The sequence below is a fragment of the Akebia trifoliata genome, chromosome 8, assembly GCF_017979445.1.
Source record: "Akebia trifoliata isolate Shusen 1 chromosome 8, ASM1797944v1, whole genome shotgun sequence".
NCBI classification, from domain to species: Eukaryota; Viridiplantae; Streptophyta; class Magnoliopsida; order Ranunculales; family Lardizabalaceae; genus Akebia; species Akebia trifoliata.
In genome coordinates this window covers 48680786-48694808 of record NC_141382.1, presented here as the reverse complement: position 1 = coordinate 48694808, position 14023 = coordinate 48680786, and the positions used below count along the sequence as shown (strand labels likewise).

The 14023-nt window shown below is 33.2% G+C and overlaps 1 protein-coding gene across 1 annotated transcript; it reads left to right on the top strand.

Annotated features, from left to right (window-relative positions):
- The first annotated feature begins 9703 nt into the window (after window positions 1–9703).
- On the top strand, window positions 9704–11310 carry GAE1 (UDP-D-glucuronate 4-epimerase 1). Its single transcript, XM_086449100.1, has one exon. It carries the CDS (start codon window positions 9854–9856, stop codon window positions 11147–11149), a length of 1296 nt encoding a protein of 431 aa, XP_086305226.1. The 5' UTR covers window positions 9704–9853; the 3' UTR covers window positions 11150–11310.
- Window positions 11311–14023: the final 2713 nt, after the last annotated feature.

The following is a 14023-nucleotide window of genomic DNA, read 5'->3' as shown; positions in this document are numbered from 1 at the left end:
AGCTGGTTGGTATGGGCCGCCCGACATGTTGGAGTGACCCCAATATTGTATCTCATATCTCACTTTCTTGACGTGTGTAGAAACCATGGATCTTTTTCACTTGTATCTCGATGAAAAACATCTATGGTTCCTACACACTTTCACGTCAAGAAAGTGAGATATGAAATACAGTCCCGAAGTCACTTTAGCATTATTCAATATGAATATCAAAAATTATCATTTGAACATATTCAAATGTAATCAACAAGCTCTCACTATTGAAATTGCTCAAAATCTAATCTGGTTTGATCATTTTTTCTTGTTTCCAAAGGTAATGGGACTTTTTTCTTCTTTTAATTTTGAATTAGGGTAAATTACACTTTGACCCTTTATAATTTTGCATAATTTCATTTTGACCCCCTAACATTTTGATAATTGCACTTACCTCCCTTATAATTATCTAAGGGGTTCACTTACCCCTTCTGTCAAATTGTTGTGTTGTCAACCTAACAGTTAAATTCATTTTATAAAGATCATTTTGCCCTTTTTAAAATGTTATTTAAAAAAATATACATGACTATGAAAAAATGATCTGGGGAATGCTTAGATTGGGGTATTTTAATTATTGTTTTAAAATTTATATTTTAATAAAAAATAATATAAAATAAGAGTATAAAATAGTAAAATAACATCTTAAATTTAACACCGGCAATGAAAAGGGAGGTAAGTGCAATTATCAAAATTTTAAGGGTTAAAATGGAATTATGCCAAACTACAAGAGGTCAAAGTGTAATTTACCCTTTGAATTATTTGTGAAAGTCATTTTCGTTGTTCAAGTCCGATTAAAAAATAAAAAACGACCTCAAGATTATAAAGTCATAATCAAACAATTTATTTTAAAGAATAAAGTTGATGTGAAAGTATATGGGAACATAGATGCTTTTCAACGAGATACAAGTGAAAAAGCATCTATGATTCCTATCCACTTTCACATCAAGAAGTGTGATATAAGGTTCTTTGAGGTCACTCCAACATTACTCTATTTAAATTAGAGTCGTATTCGAGTAATATTGAAATTGACATAGTTTGAAACACTAGTGTACATAAACCATAGATGCTTTTTCTTCTCACTTGTATCTCGATGAAAAATATTGATGGTTCTAAAGACACGTCCAAGTCAGCAATGTCAGTTACCATGTGACTTTCAATGTTACTTTAGCATTTTTCCTTTAAGTTATGAGCCTTGCTAGGGTGACACAGGATTTACTATGATTCTCTCAATTTTGACGTGGATATGCATACATAATCGTAGATAATTTTTACTCGTATCACGAGAAAACACATCTATGATTATATGCAAATCCCACATCAGACTTGTGAGAATCGCAATAAATACCCTGTGTCATTGTAACATTTTCCTTAAATTATACACATTCTAGACTAATGAAATGATGCAATGTACTATTGGAATTACATGTGTCCATGTTTTTATTTGTCACACTAATAAAAAAAACTCCTTTACGATGTTCCGACTTGTTTCTATAAACTTCTTTATGAACCCAAGTAAATTTTAGTTGTATTTAACTCTATATGGCCCACCTACCAAACCAATAAAAGAATATATAATATAAAAAGTAAACGTGTCATACATGTAGGACTACGTCGGACCCATTTTAAAACAGTATAATTATAAAGAAACTTTGGTCAGCTTTGCAAGTAAAGATACAATAATTTGGGATTCTGCGTGATTGCATTAAATAAAGGGTTCTCACCATTGCATCTATTTTTTTTAATATAAATAGAAAAATAAAAAAAGCTGAAGTAACATTGAAATTCACATTGATTCAGACATTGCTGACGTGAACATATCTATATAACCATGGATGCTTTCATCGAGATATGATTGAGAAGTATCTATGGTTTTGTGCACACCGATGTCTCGAACGAAGTCAATTTCAATGTTACTCCAGCACGACTCAATAAAAATAAGTTAGTCTACTTTTTGACTCACTCTCATTTTATGCTTATGGCAGAAGCATTTTCTCTTTTTTTCTAATTTTTTATTTATTTATATTAGAAGTTTTGATTTAATAAAATTATTTAATGGGGGAAGTCTCTTTTATAAGCAAAGCTTTCGTTAAAGAAATTAGAGAAAAGGCAATATGATGATGGCAATAACGGTTGTGGAGAATTTTTTGAAATTCGGATACTTTAATACCTACAGAATGAATAATTCATATGAGACTTTATTTTTTTATTTTGGAATCCCCAGACTTTTATATAGCAAACTTAAAATATTTATTAATAATAGTTAATGATTATTATTTTATAGAGACTTATTAGTTTTTATCATTCTTAAAGTCTTTTTTGTTTTTTCATATTCTAGTAAGTGTCTCAGATATGATCTTAAGGTGACATGAGAGATAAAACAATATTAAATAATGATTTTCTGACACCCCTCCTCTGACGTACATTGTAGATTGCTTACCTCGAGATATGTATAATCATAAATCTTTTTTTTATGTATCTTGATGAAAATGATATGTGGTTCTGTGATGGGGCATATGCCAGAAGGGGTCGTTAGATTATCACGACTTGATGATATTTTTGTATCCTTATAATAATAGTAATACTAATTATAATTGAGGATTTGTGAAGAAAAAATGAATAGTACTGAGTCCAATTCAAAGTAAGAATCTTTGGGATTAAAATAATCTTAAATTTTAAGAATAATTATTATTTTCACTTGACCTTGGAATGTGAAAGGCAAGCACCATATCCTTGCCTAAAATCATCTCAACCCATTCAACGCGTCTTGGGACAAATTTGGTCCTATTAAGTCCATGAACACTCGAGCTGTTTTTTGAGCCCATCATTCTTTTTTATCATTTTATAGTCCTTTGATTTGAATGCGTTTTGTTCATGATTTTAAACCATTAGATTTTTATGCTCTTGATGATGAATGATTGGGACTCGCATCCAACAAGCTAATTATGCATATGTATGGGTCCACAAATATATTTTTTCTCATAGAAAAATCAATCCGGAATTTTACAAAATCTAAGATTGACAAATCACACAAATCCACATATATTGAGATGGGCCCTTCAGACTTCTGTAAAATCTCAGATTGACTTTTAATAAAAAGTCTCTTATACGTCCATGGATAATGGGCCAAAAAAATTATGTGTAAGATGGGCCCAAGAAAATTTGTCATTGTAACATAAGATTTTCGATAAAAGACCTTGTCATACGGATTTTTTTTTTTAAATTAGTCTCTAAGTTTTAGTGCTTTTCTTAATAGTCCATTTAGTAAAACTTTATTTCTAATCAGTCATTGAACACCACTCCACGCATTTCTTACGATTGAAATGTCAAAACGGTCCTTACCATTTGAATTCATCACTTTTTTTTTAATTAGTCTCTAAGTTTTAGTACTTTTCTTAATAGTCCATTTAGTAAAACTTCATTTCTAATCAGTCCTTGAACACCACTCCACGCATTTCTTACGATTGAAATGTCAAACCGGTCCTTACCATTTGAACTCACCACTTTCGTTCCCCCCCTCTCAACATTTCGATGAAAATGATTTAAGAAGGAAGAAGAAGTTGTTTTCAAGCATTTAAAATATGTATGAAAAGAGTTAGTTTTTTTTTTCTCTTTCAATTTGTTTACTTCATTTTTTGATGAAAATTGATCAAGGATGGTTATTTTGGTTTGAAATCATTTACACAAATCATTTTATCAAGTTTTTAGTCGATCTTTCCACGTATTTTAGTCGAAAAAACTCAAAAAATAAAAAATGAGTGGATTTTACCGGCATGGAACTCACCACTTATTGTTTTTTTGTTCAACATTTTTTTTTAAAAATTGTCAAACTCAACAATAAAAAGTGGTTAGTTCAACAATAAATAAAACTGGTGAGTTCAACACTATAATTATTTTATTTTTTTTTGTATCTCAGTTCCGATCTTCAATTTTTTATTTTTTTTTAAATCATTGAAGTAGATTAAAAAAATACATCTAAATGTTCAAAATTAGAAATATATCATTTTCATTCATCATTCACAATCATAAAATTGTAAGAAAAGATGAGAATTGTTGTCGAAAAACCTAAGTATGTGAAGAAGAGGAAAAAAATGTAGTTTAGGTTTTTTCAAACTAGGAGGGGTTCATGGGACAACAATTGTGACAACATCTACAATAACGATTTTTGTCTCATATGAGTTAGAAATTTCAGAATAGGCCGATTTTTTGTGAGGATGATCTCCTCACTTACATAAATGATCATCACAAAAAATCAACTCATTCCCAAACTTGTAATCCTATCAAAAGTGATTTACAAAAAAATTGATCATTTATAATTTTTCAACTTGTAAATTAGGGTTAGAAATTTTGGAATGAGCTGATCATCCTCATCAAAATTCAGTCCATTTCAAAAAATTTAACTCCATTATAAGTGACTTATAAAAAAAAACTATTGTGATAGATTTTGTCATAATTGTTGTCTTGGAAAATATTACAACCAAGACTAAGAGAATAATAAGAAAGAAATCCCTCCCCTAGAGTCGTTTCAAGTAATTTTCCCTTAAAGACTTTTCACTGACAAAGTCAAACTGCAAGTTTATCGAAAAATAAGTGCCTAACCGTCCTGTCCTTTTCATACGCACTTCAAAAAATTAAGGTAACTTGAATTTTCTTTGAAGTTTCTAGATTGCTTAAATAGTTATATTAGGATTCCAACCATCATTAGTGCTGTTTTTATATTAACCACTTGATTAGAGTCAATTCTTACTAAGTCATACACTCATACTAGTCTTCGATATAAAATAGATCGTCATCTCCAAGTTTGAATGGGTATTAGAAGTATGTCATCAGGGCCCACTAGTATCCAAATTTTCTTGTATGCCTGTATGATCCACGTGTCATGATCTAAGAATTTTTCAAACTTGCCACAAAAAAAGGACAAATCATGGGTCCCACGTTTGAGAGAGATCATGGACAACCATGCATGCCAATTCGTACCATTTGATTAATCCCAGTGGGATGGTTGACTGAACGATGCCCGCTTGCCCCACCTGTTCTTATTAATAATTTTAAATATTTTAAGATTTCGAAGTATAATTTAGTAAGTTGATCTAATTTAATAACACTAAACATGATCTTGATTGGTGATTTCAAATGGTTTGATTTAATATTTTGAAAGAAAAAATACAGGAAATCACTAGTTTTGATTGACTTATGAAATTCTCCATAATAAAAAAAAACCAATATGTAAATGTCGTTAACGATGTTTTCTATTAAGTTGATGAACTAATGGCAAGACGTCACGTGTATTGCAAAAACAAGTGTGATTGATTGGTGGAGAAAAAATTTAGGGAGAGAATTTATGAACAATTAAGAGTTTCAATACACGTGATGTCATGTTATTGATTCATCAGCTTAGCCAGGGGCAGAGTTAGTAAAGAGTTGGCGGGGGCAATTGCACTCACATAACTTTGAGACACCCATATATTTGCAACTATTTACATGTCCCATTTATCCCCACTCCCTCACAATTTAAATATCTTTTTTTTTTCAACTTCTAATATAAAAAAATCTCTGAATTTCTCTTAAAATCCATTAATCTTCAAGTTCTTGAATTATATAATTAATCATAATTTGCCCCCACTACAAGAAAATTCTGACTCCGCCCCTGTGCTTAGCACACAAATTTGTTAACGACAAATGAGTTCATAATCCTAAACATTACCATGAAAATGTACATGTGGAACCAAAACAAAATCAAATAAGAAAACATACTTTCAAGAGACACAAATTAATGGATCCATTCACCAATAGATATCAGATGGTGGGGTTTCGAGGAGCAAATGTTTTATGGCCCTGAGTATGAAGTCTCTAACTAAATTTGCCCAAATATCAAAACCACCACACATGCTATGATTTATTGAGCTCTATATATTTTGATACCAGATAGTTTGATTTGACAAAAGTCCATCCATCACATACTAATCAAGGGCTCACTATGATAATGTATATGCGGGGTACAAAAAATTTCATGGATTTCAGGGGAAAATTACAAAATATACTTCGGGAGGCACAAGTTAATAAATATATATAATTCTAACTAAGAAAAATTATCACATTACTTTGTCAATATTTTCATTTTACTTAAATGTTTGGAGTATAATCATAGGACCACAAAATTGAAGTTTGTTGGACACAATTCCTACCCACAACTAGGTTATAAATTACTTTAAATGTGAAAGTGTAAATTAAAGAGTTTCAATGAAATATATATACATATATACACACACATACATATATCTACAACATGTTTTATCCTATGTGGGTTAACAGTTTTGAATTAAGTTGATTTTTGGTGAGGATGATCTCTATGATGAGGAGATCATCCTCACCAAAAACCAGTTCAATTCGAAATTTTTAACATCGTCAAAAGTGATTTACAAAAAATGGACGGTTCACAATTCTTCAACTCATAAATATGGGGTTAGAATTTTTATAATTAGCTGATTTTTAGTGAAGATGATCTCCTCGTCATAGAGATCATCCTCACCAAAAATCAGCTCAATCTGAAAATTTTTGCCCACAACAAAACACATTGTAGATATATGTGTATATGAATCCTAACCCATATATATATATGGGTCCCGTTCAATGGCTAACTTTTTGGCAAAACATTTTTTAAAACATGAGTTAAAAGTTTTGGAATGGGTTGATTTTTGGTGAGGATGATCTCTACGGTGAGGAGATCATCATCACCAAAAATCAGTCCATTCCAAAACTTCTAACCCCATAAAAAATAGTTTACAAAAAATGGATGGTCCATGATTTTTCAACTTGTAAACATGGGTTAGAAGTTTTGGAATGGGCTGATTTTTGGTGAGTATGATCTTATCACCGTAGATATCACCCTCACTAAAAATCAGCCCATTCAAAAACTTCTAACTCATGTTTTGAAAAATATTTTGTCAAAAAGTTAGTCATTGAACGCTACCCTATATATATATATTATAAATGAGTTCAATAATTAGATCCTAACAGGATTTGAATCCAGATCTTTAGTATCATCATTGATAGACTTTACCAATTAAGTTAGCTACCACATGAAAAGAATCTCAAGTAGAATCTCTCGATCGAATATATATATGAATCAAGATCCGTATATACATAAAGTTACTCATAAAGCCACAACATATTTTATCTTATACGGGCAAAAAATTTAAAATTGATTGATTTTTTAAAAGTAGTTTTGTGTGTTTACGGATCCTGATCCTATATGAATCAGGATCCATATACACATAAAACTATAACATATTTTGTCTTATATGAATAAAAAGATTTAGAATTATTTGACTTTTAGTGAAGGTAATTTTTATGATTAAGAGATCATCCTTATAAAAAATCAGTTCATTTTAAATTTTTTAATTCCATATTTACTAGTTGAAGAATTCTGGATCGTCTTTTTTTTTTTTGTAAAATCACTTTTGATAGAATTAAAAGTTTTAGAATAAGCTGATTTTTTACAAAAATATATTCTCGTTGTAAAGACCATCCTCACAAAAATCAAATTTTGACCATATGAGACAAAACACGCTGTAACTTTATATGTATCTACGAATCCTGACCCTATATATATAAATACAATTTAAGAGAACAATCAATTATGACTGGGCCGCCGTAAAGCATAGTTGTGCGTGTGTGTGTGTGTGTGTGTGTAAGACGCGTGGAATAACGACAGATAATCAATCAAGGTGCACCGCCAAATCATCAAATCGATAAAAATAAAAAAATAAAAAATGAAACTACCACGAAATTACTGGAAACTCGAATTTCTTTACATTTCATAACATGTTTAACAGGTGAGCTTTGTGGGCCCCAAAATAAAAATACAGGAGATAGAACGATAAGCCCAAACTTTCTCCTTTTTTCCAAACCAACAACTGCTGATTGGTACCCCATGTTCTATATTTCTTCTTTAATTCAGTGGGTATTTTAGTTTTATCTCCTTTAAGAATATTATATATTGTTCAACACTCCTAGTCTCTTTTTTTTTTTTTTAACATTGACTTTAAAGAGTGGTCCTGCATTACAGATAAGATCGGATCATATAAATTGTCGAATGGTTGGGTTGAGTTGAATTCGGTCCTATCATCATTAATTAGATGCAAATGTCAGTCTGTGAGTTATGTAGCAACATATTCTCGATGATTAATTATGCCCTTGTACCTAACATATTTTATTGAATTTAAAATTTTACTGAGTCAGGTCAGTTCCAAATACTTCTTATCCTAAGGAAAATTAATCATATATTTTAATCGATACTTTATATAAAAGTTAGATTAGTGTTCATGAGCAATAGTTCTTGTTTCAAAGATTTTAAAGAACCTATTAAGAGATCATTTTTTATTTTGTTTTGTGAACAACAATATATGGGTTCGTGACTATCACTAAAATTCATTGCTATAAATTCATTTTCTTGTGGTGTGAATTGAAAAATCACGAGCAACAAGTACATGTAGTCTAAAGAAATTATGCCTAATAATATGAAAGATAATGCATGTGGAGGTTTTTTATAGTTTTCACTCCTAAATATTAGAGCGAGACCTAGATGAAGATGGTATCGACGATGATCTTGATCAACAAGTCTTCTCTTCAGAGCTTCAGTAATTCTAGATAAATGAAGGAGAGAAAGAAGATGGTGAAAGGAAGAGGCATCGGTGTGGTGCTTACTAAAGATCCTCAAAGGATTTAGTTAGTAAATGAGTAGTGATAATGATAAAAAATACAGAAGATTTAGATAGAAAAGAAGATGAATAATAGAGTTATAGAAAGTTATTTTTTATGTAAGGGATTTTTTTTAAAGAGAGATCCCTTCCCCAATCTGGTGATATGATTTTTATAGTTGAAGTCTAGAGACGGTGTCACCATCTGGTTGGGATAGGTATAAGATGAGTTTGGTGATTGAAATGCCCTTGAATTCTTTTGGAAGACGTGTCTATCATTTGTATAAGTCAATATTTAAGTTGGATTTATAGTGTCTCAATGCATTAAGGTTATATCGTATTACTATTCTAACTCTAACTCAACTTGAATTAAGGTTAGGTTGAGTTGGGCTCGAGCTAGCCCGCCCAAGTTGTAGTCCTACAGTAACTGGGTTTAGATTGGATTAGTACCAAAGTCGTACAAATTCTATGAGAAATTATTAGATTCCATTACGTCAAATCCATCATTTTCAAACCCAAATCCGATGCTACGTGTATTAATTTGCATCAAAATCAATATTTTGAATCAGTCTTAATCTAACCAAATTAAATTTAATAAAATTAGATATAAATATAATACATCTAAATAAAATATCAAAATTTACATCCGGTCTCACAATCAGAATGAAAAACGATTGGGCTAAAACTGATCCAAAACATTCACAATTTGAACCCAACTCACTTCTTCAAATCAATATGGATCGGAATTTGGGTCTGATCCGATCCATTGACAGCACTATCACCAATAAATAAATAAAAAAAATTCCGGTCAAAAAAGAAAATTCTTGACACGGTATTTTTCAAAATATCTTATAAATACAGTTTGTTTCCGTATTTTTTACTAAGATTTTCTCTCTCATCAAATCTAACCGTTCAATTATGCGATTACGCGTAAACTTGTCGACTATCGTGGGCAACCACTATATAATCTCCATTCCCTTCTTTTGATCGACAGGAGCAGAAAAGAAACCCAAAGACCTTTTTTTCTCTTCCTTCCCATCTCTGCTTCTGTTCTTCTTCTGTTTTAACAATTTCAACATCTTTTTATCCAACAAATCTAAATCAAAATCAAATAAAACCCCAACAATATGAGATCTCTTGAAGATGAGCTCTTCCCATCAACACCAGGAAAGGTAAAAATCGAGAGAACAAACATGTTAAATCGTCAATTTTATCGATGTTTCGCTTCTACAAGCACTATGTTCTTATGGGCTCTGTTCTTGATCGCTTTAACGGCATCGTATCTAAGTTTCCAAAGCTTCGTCGATTCAGGAAGTAAATACTTCACGGCTTCATGGGGTGGGATTCAATGGGAGAAACAGGTCCGAACATCTGCTCAGATCCGTCGATCCAATGGTATGTCGGTTCTAGTTACAGGTGCGGCTGGATTCGTTGGTTCACACGTGTCACTCGCTCTTAAGAAACGTGGCGATGGCGTTGTTGGTCTGGATAATTTCAACAATTACTACGACCCTTCTTTGAAAAAAGCTCGAAAAACTCTCTTAACCAATCATGGCGTATTTGTCGTAGAAGGAGACCTAAACGACGCTCGTCTCTTAGCGAAACTCTTCGATGTCGTCGCTTTCACACACGTGATGCATCTCGCAGCACAAGCAGGCGTACGCTACGCCATGGAGAACCCTGGATCGTACGTCCACAGCAACATCGCTGGGTTGGTTACCCTCTTAGAAGCTTGTAAATCAGCCAATCCTCAACCGTCGATTGTCTGGGCTTCCTCGAGTTCCGTGTACGGTCTCAATGATAAGGTACCCTTCTCTGAATCTGACCGTACAGATCAACCAGCGAGTTTATACGCAGCGACGAAGAAAGCCGGAGAAGAGATTACCCATACTTACAACCACATTTACGGTCTATCAATTACAGGGTTGAGATTCTTTACGGTATATGGTCCTTGGGGTAGACCGGATATGGCGTATTTCTCTTTCACCCGAAACATTCTTCAAGGGAAACCGATAACTGTGTATCGGGGGAAAGATCGAGTGGATCTCGCTAGAGATTTCACATACATCGATGATATCGTGAAGGGTTGTTTAGGATCGCTTGATACATCAGGAAAGAGCACTGGGAGTGGAGGGAAGAAGCGTGGAGCAGCACCGTATCGGATTTTTAACCTTGGTAACACATCGCCCGTTACGGTACCTGTTCTTGTTTCGATACTTGAGAGACATTTAAAGGTAAAAGCAAAGAAAAATATAATAGAAATGCCCGGTAATGGAGATGTGCCGTTCACGCATGCTAACATAAGCCTTGCGAGAAGGGAATTTGGTTATAAACCCACAACCGATTTGCAGACCGGTTTGAAGAAATTCGTTAAATGGTATCTCTCTTACTATGGTTACAACCATGGCAAACCTGTAAATTGATCTATTTTTTGGAGATGTATTTTTTTTTTGTTATAAAAAATCGATTTTTGAAAAAAATGGATTCTTTACTTGGGGGGTTGCGGAGAAAATTGCTGCTTATCCCTTGTTTCGGGTTTCTGTAAAACAGTCCGATATAATATTACGTGTTTTTTTTTTTTTTTTTTGAACTCTCAATAATTTTGTCTTTTTTAATAAAAATATAAATATAAATTCTGCATTTTGAAAGGGTAGTTTGGTCATTTTGGTGTAGAGTTGGTTGGTTGGTTGGTTGTTTGTTTGTTTGGTAAATAAGGTTGAGAAGTAGGGATGGTTTTGTATTTTTGTTGAATAAAATTACGCAAAAGAGACAGCTAAGCGAGGCTTGGTGTGATTGTTTGGGAGTGGAACAGCTAAGATGACGTGATTTACGGTTGTGATTTGGGACCCACAGTGCGATCTAAATATCTAATGCGATGTGATAGGAATGCCGTTCTGATTTCTGTATTATTCATTCCACAGAGATCGCGCGTTATCCAGCTGTAAAGTCCTTCACGCCATTATATTCCGTAGTCCTTGCCGACACAATAAACACACCAATTCCTCTTAATGGGCTGCGTTCGAAATGGGCTTTGGCTCTTTTCTCTTGTAGGCCTGTTGTAAAGTTTCTTTTTCTCACATGGAAGATCGTCAAACCTTACCAACAATAGTACTCTATTATAAGGATCTAGTTTGATTAAATATCAGATACGAGTTGAGTAGTATTGGTCAAGGTTCAGGGCCCATTTCAATTTGAGCCAATTGTTTAGTGGGCCACCTCTTACACTTAATTAGAATCATCTTTATTTCTACCTACCAAAAGTGGGACTCACACGCACTGATGTGATGAGATGAGATGAAATAAAAGACAAGAGTGAAGTTGGGAGTTCCAAGTGTGGGAATATCCGTATTTTATTGAGATCAGGTGTGGGTGTCGGTGGGGTGGATCGACTAGAGAATGATGATATGGTCAAATCGATAAGTGATGTTGGTGGACCCCATTTACCTCAAATTTTTGGCAAAGTCCACCGAAATAAAACAAATCCAGTGTAGTGTAGTGTAGTTGATTTAAAACGAATCCAATGTGTAGTTGATCTCTCTCTCTCGACCTCAAATTTTCATTGCAAATTGTCAACAAATCTGGCTATGGGTCTTTAAAAAAAAAGAAATTCATTGCAAATATGGGTTGGAGCAGCCAACCCCACACTTAGAAATGAAGTCTAGTAGGGAGGGGGGGAGGTCTCTATCTCTCTCAGCTGGTTCTTAATCACTCACTCTCAAAAAATGGTATTATTTGACTTTTTTCTACATTTGCACATGACAGGTGCATTCTTATCCATACCTTGGAGACAAAAGTCCAATTCACTTATGATCATATTTATATTCTGAGTTGTGCTGGAGTGACCTCAAGGTTGTTCCTCATATCGCACATCTTGACGTGAAAGTGGATGGGAATCATAGATATTTTTCACTAGTATCTCGATGAAAAGAATCTACAGTTTCCTACACTTTCACATCAGTATGTGCGATATGAGGTACACAATCTTGAAGTCACTTCAGCATTATTCATAGTTTCCTTGTGTATCCTGTGAAAAAAAGCAATGCTTCTATGCACATGCCACATCAGTTGAGTGAATTTTGAATGTCTATTTTTGAGATGGTTTATCATGACTCATCAATTTAATAAGAATAATGCTGAAGCTACCTCAAGATTGGACCTCACATCGCACACTCTAACATAAAGGTGTTGGGAACTGTAGATGCTTTTCCTCGAGATATTGAAATACAAGTGAAAAAGCATCTATGGTTCCTATCCACTTTCACATCAAGATGTGCGATATGAGATCCATTCTTGAGGTCACTCCCGCACTACTTCTTTCACAAATCCATAATGAGCTTAGCTTGGGACTGTATGGACTAGGTTTTTGCTATCCTGATGACAAGGACTGCAACTTGGGCGAGCCAATCCCAAACCTGACAGATAGATTTCGACCTTGGTTTTGGTCTCGTGTTCACACACCAAAAAAAAATGACCTAATCAAATCAGGTTAGGGCATAGTATTGAGTTGCCCTAACTTAATATGGTTATAATTTTTAAAATCATTTGTTATATATTTGTTTCTTTATTATTCAACAATTCACATTTCAAACTTTCATGTATTAAAAATTAAGACAAATAATTACGAATTTTATACTCTTTTATATATCCTTTTTTTTTTTTTTTTCTTTATAAAGAAATTAAGGTATCGAAGTCTCTTAGAGCACCCAACTAGTCCTCGACATAAAATCAAGACCTCCGACTTCCTAACGTGTGGTCTTGGCCATCACACCAATCCTTAAATGGTATATTCTTTTATGTATCACTCAGCTTTATACTAGCCCTTATCATTATTAAATTATCTACTATTATTGAGGAATGAAGCAAATCCAACTTGGGTTAGGTTCGGGTTGAGTATCCTATGCCCGAGGTCTGCTTGGATGCCGACATGGGTTGGTTTTTTGTTAGGTTGGGATCGGGTTGGCCCTTACCCAGCACCTTATATGACTAGTGCTTAGCTTTCCCTATAGACATCAGAGGTACACACAATAATTTATTATAACTGCAAAACTTGATCATGCCAATTTTCTGAATTGACTAAAAATTTAATCGAGTGAAGTTGACGCCGTGGAGTCTATGCAATTGGACTGAATATCAATTTGAGTCTCATTGACTCGAGTCAACTTGAAAAATAAAAAAAAGATCAAATTTCTTTAATTTTACATGTGTTTGGATTTTTTTTTTAACCTATTTATATAAATTCATATTTTTGTGTTTGTGAGATAAAGTTTGTCTTGTAAAATTTAATTGCTAAGCAGGAA

Excerpts from the sequence above, each read along its gene's own strand:
- GAE1 (XM_086449100.1), top strand. The coding sequence starts at position 9,854 with ATGAGATCTCTTGAAGATGAGCTCTTCCCATCAACACCAGGAAAGGTA.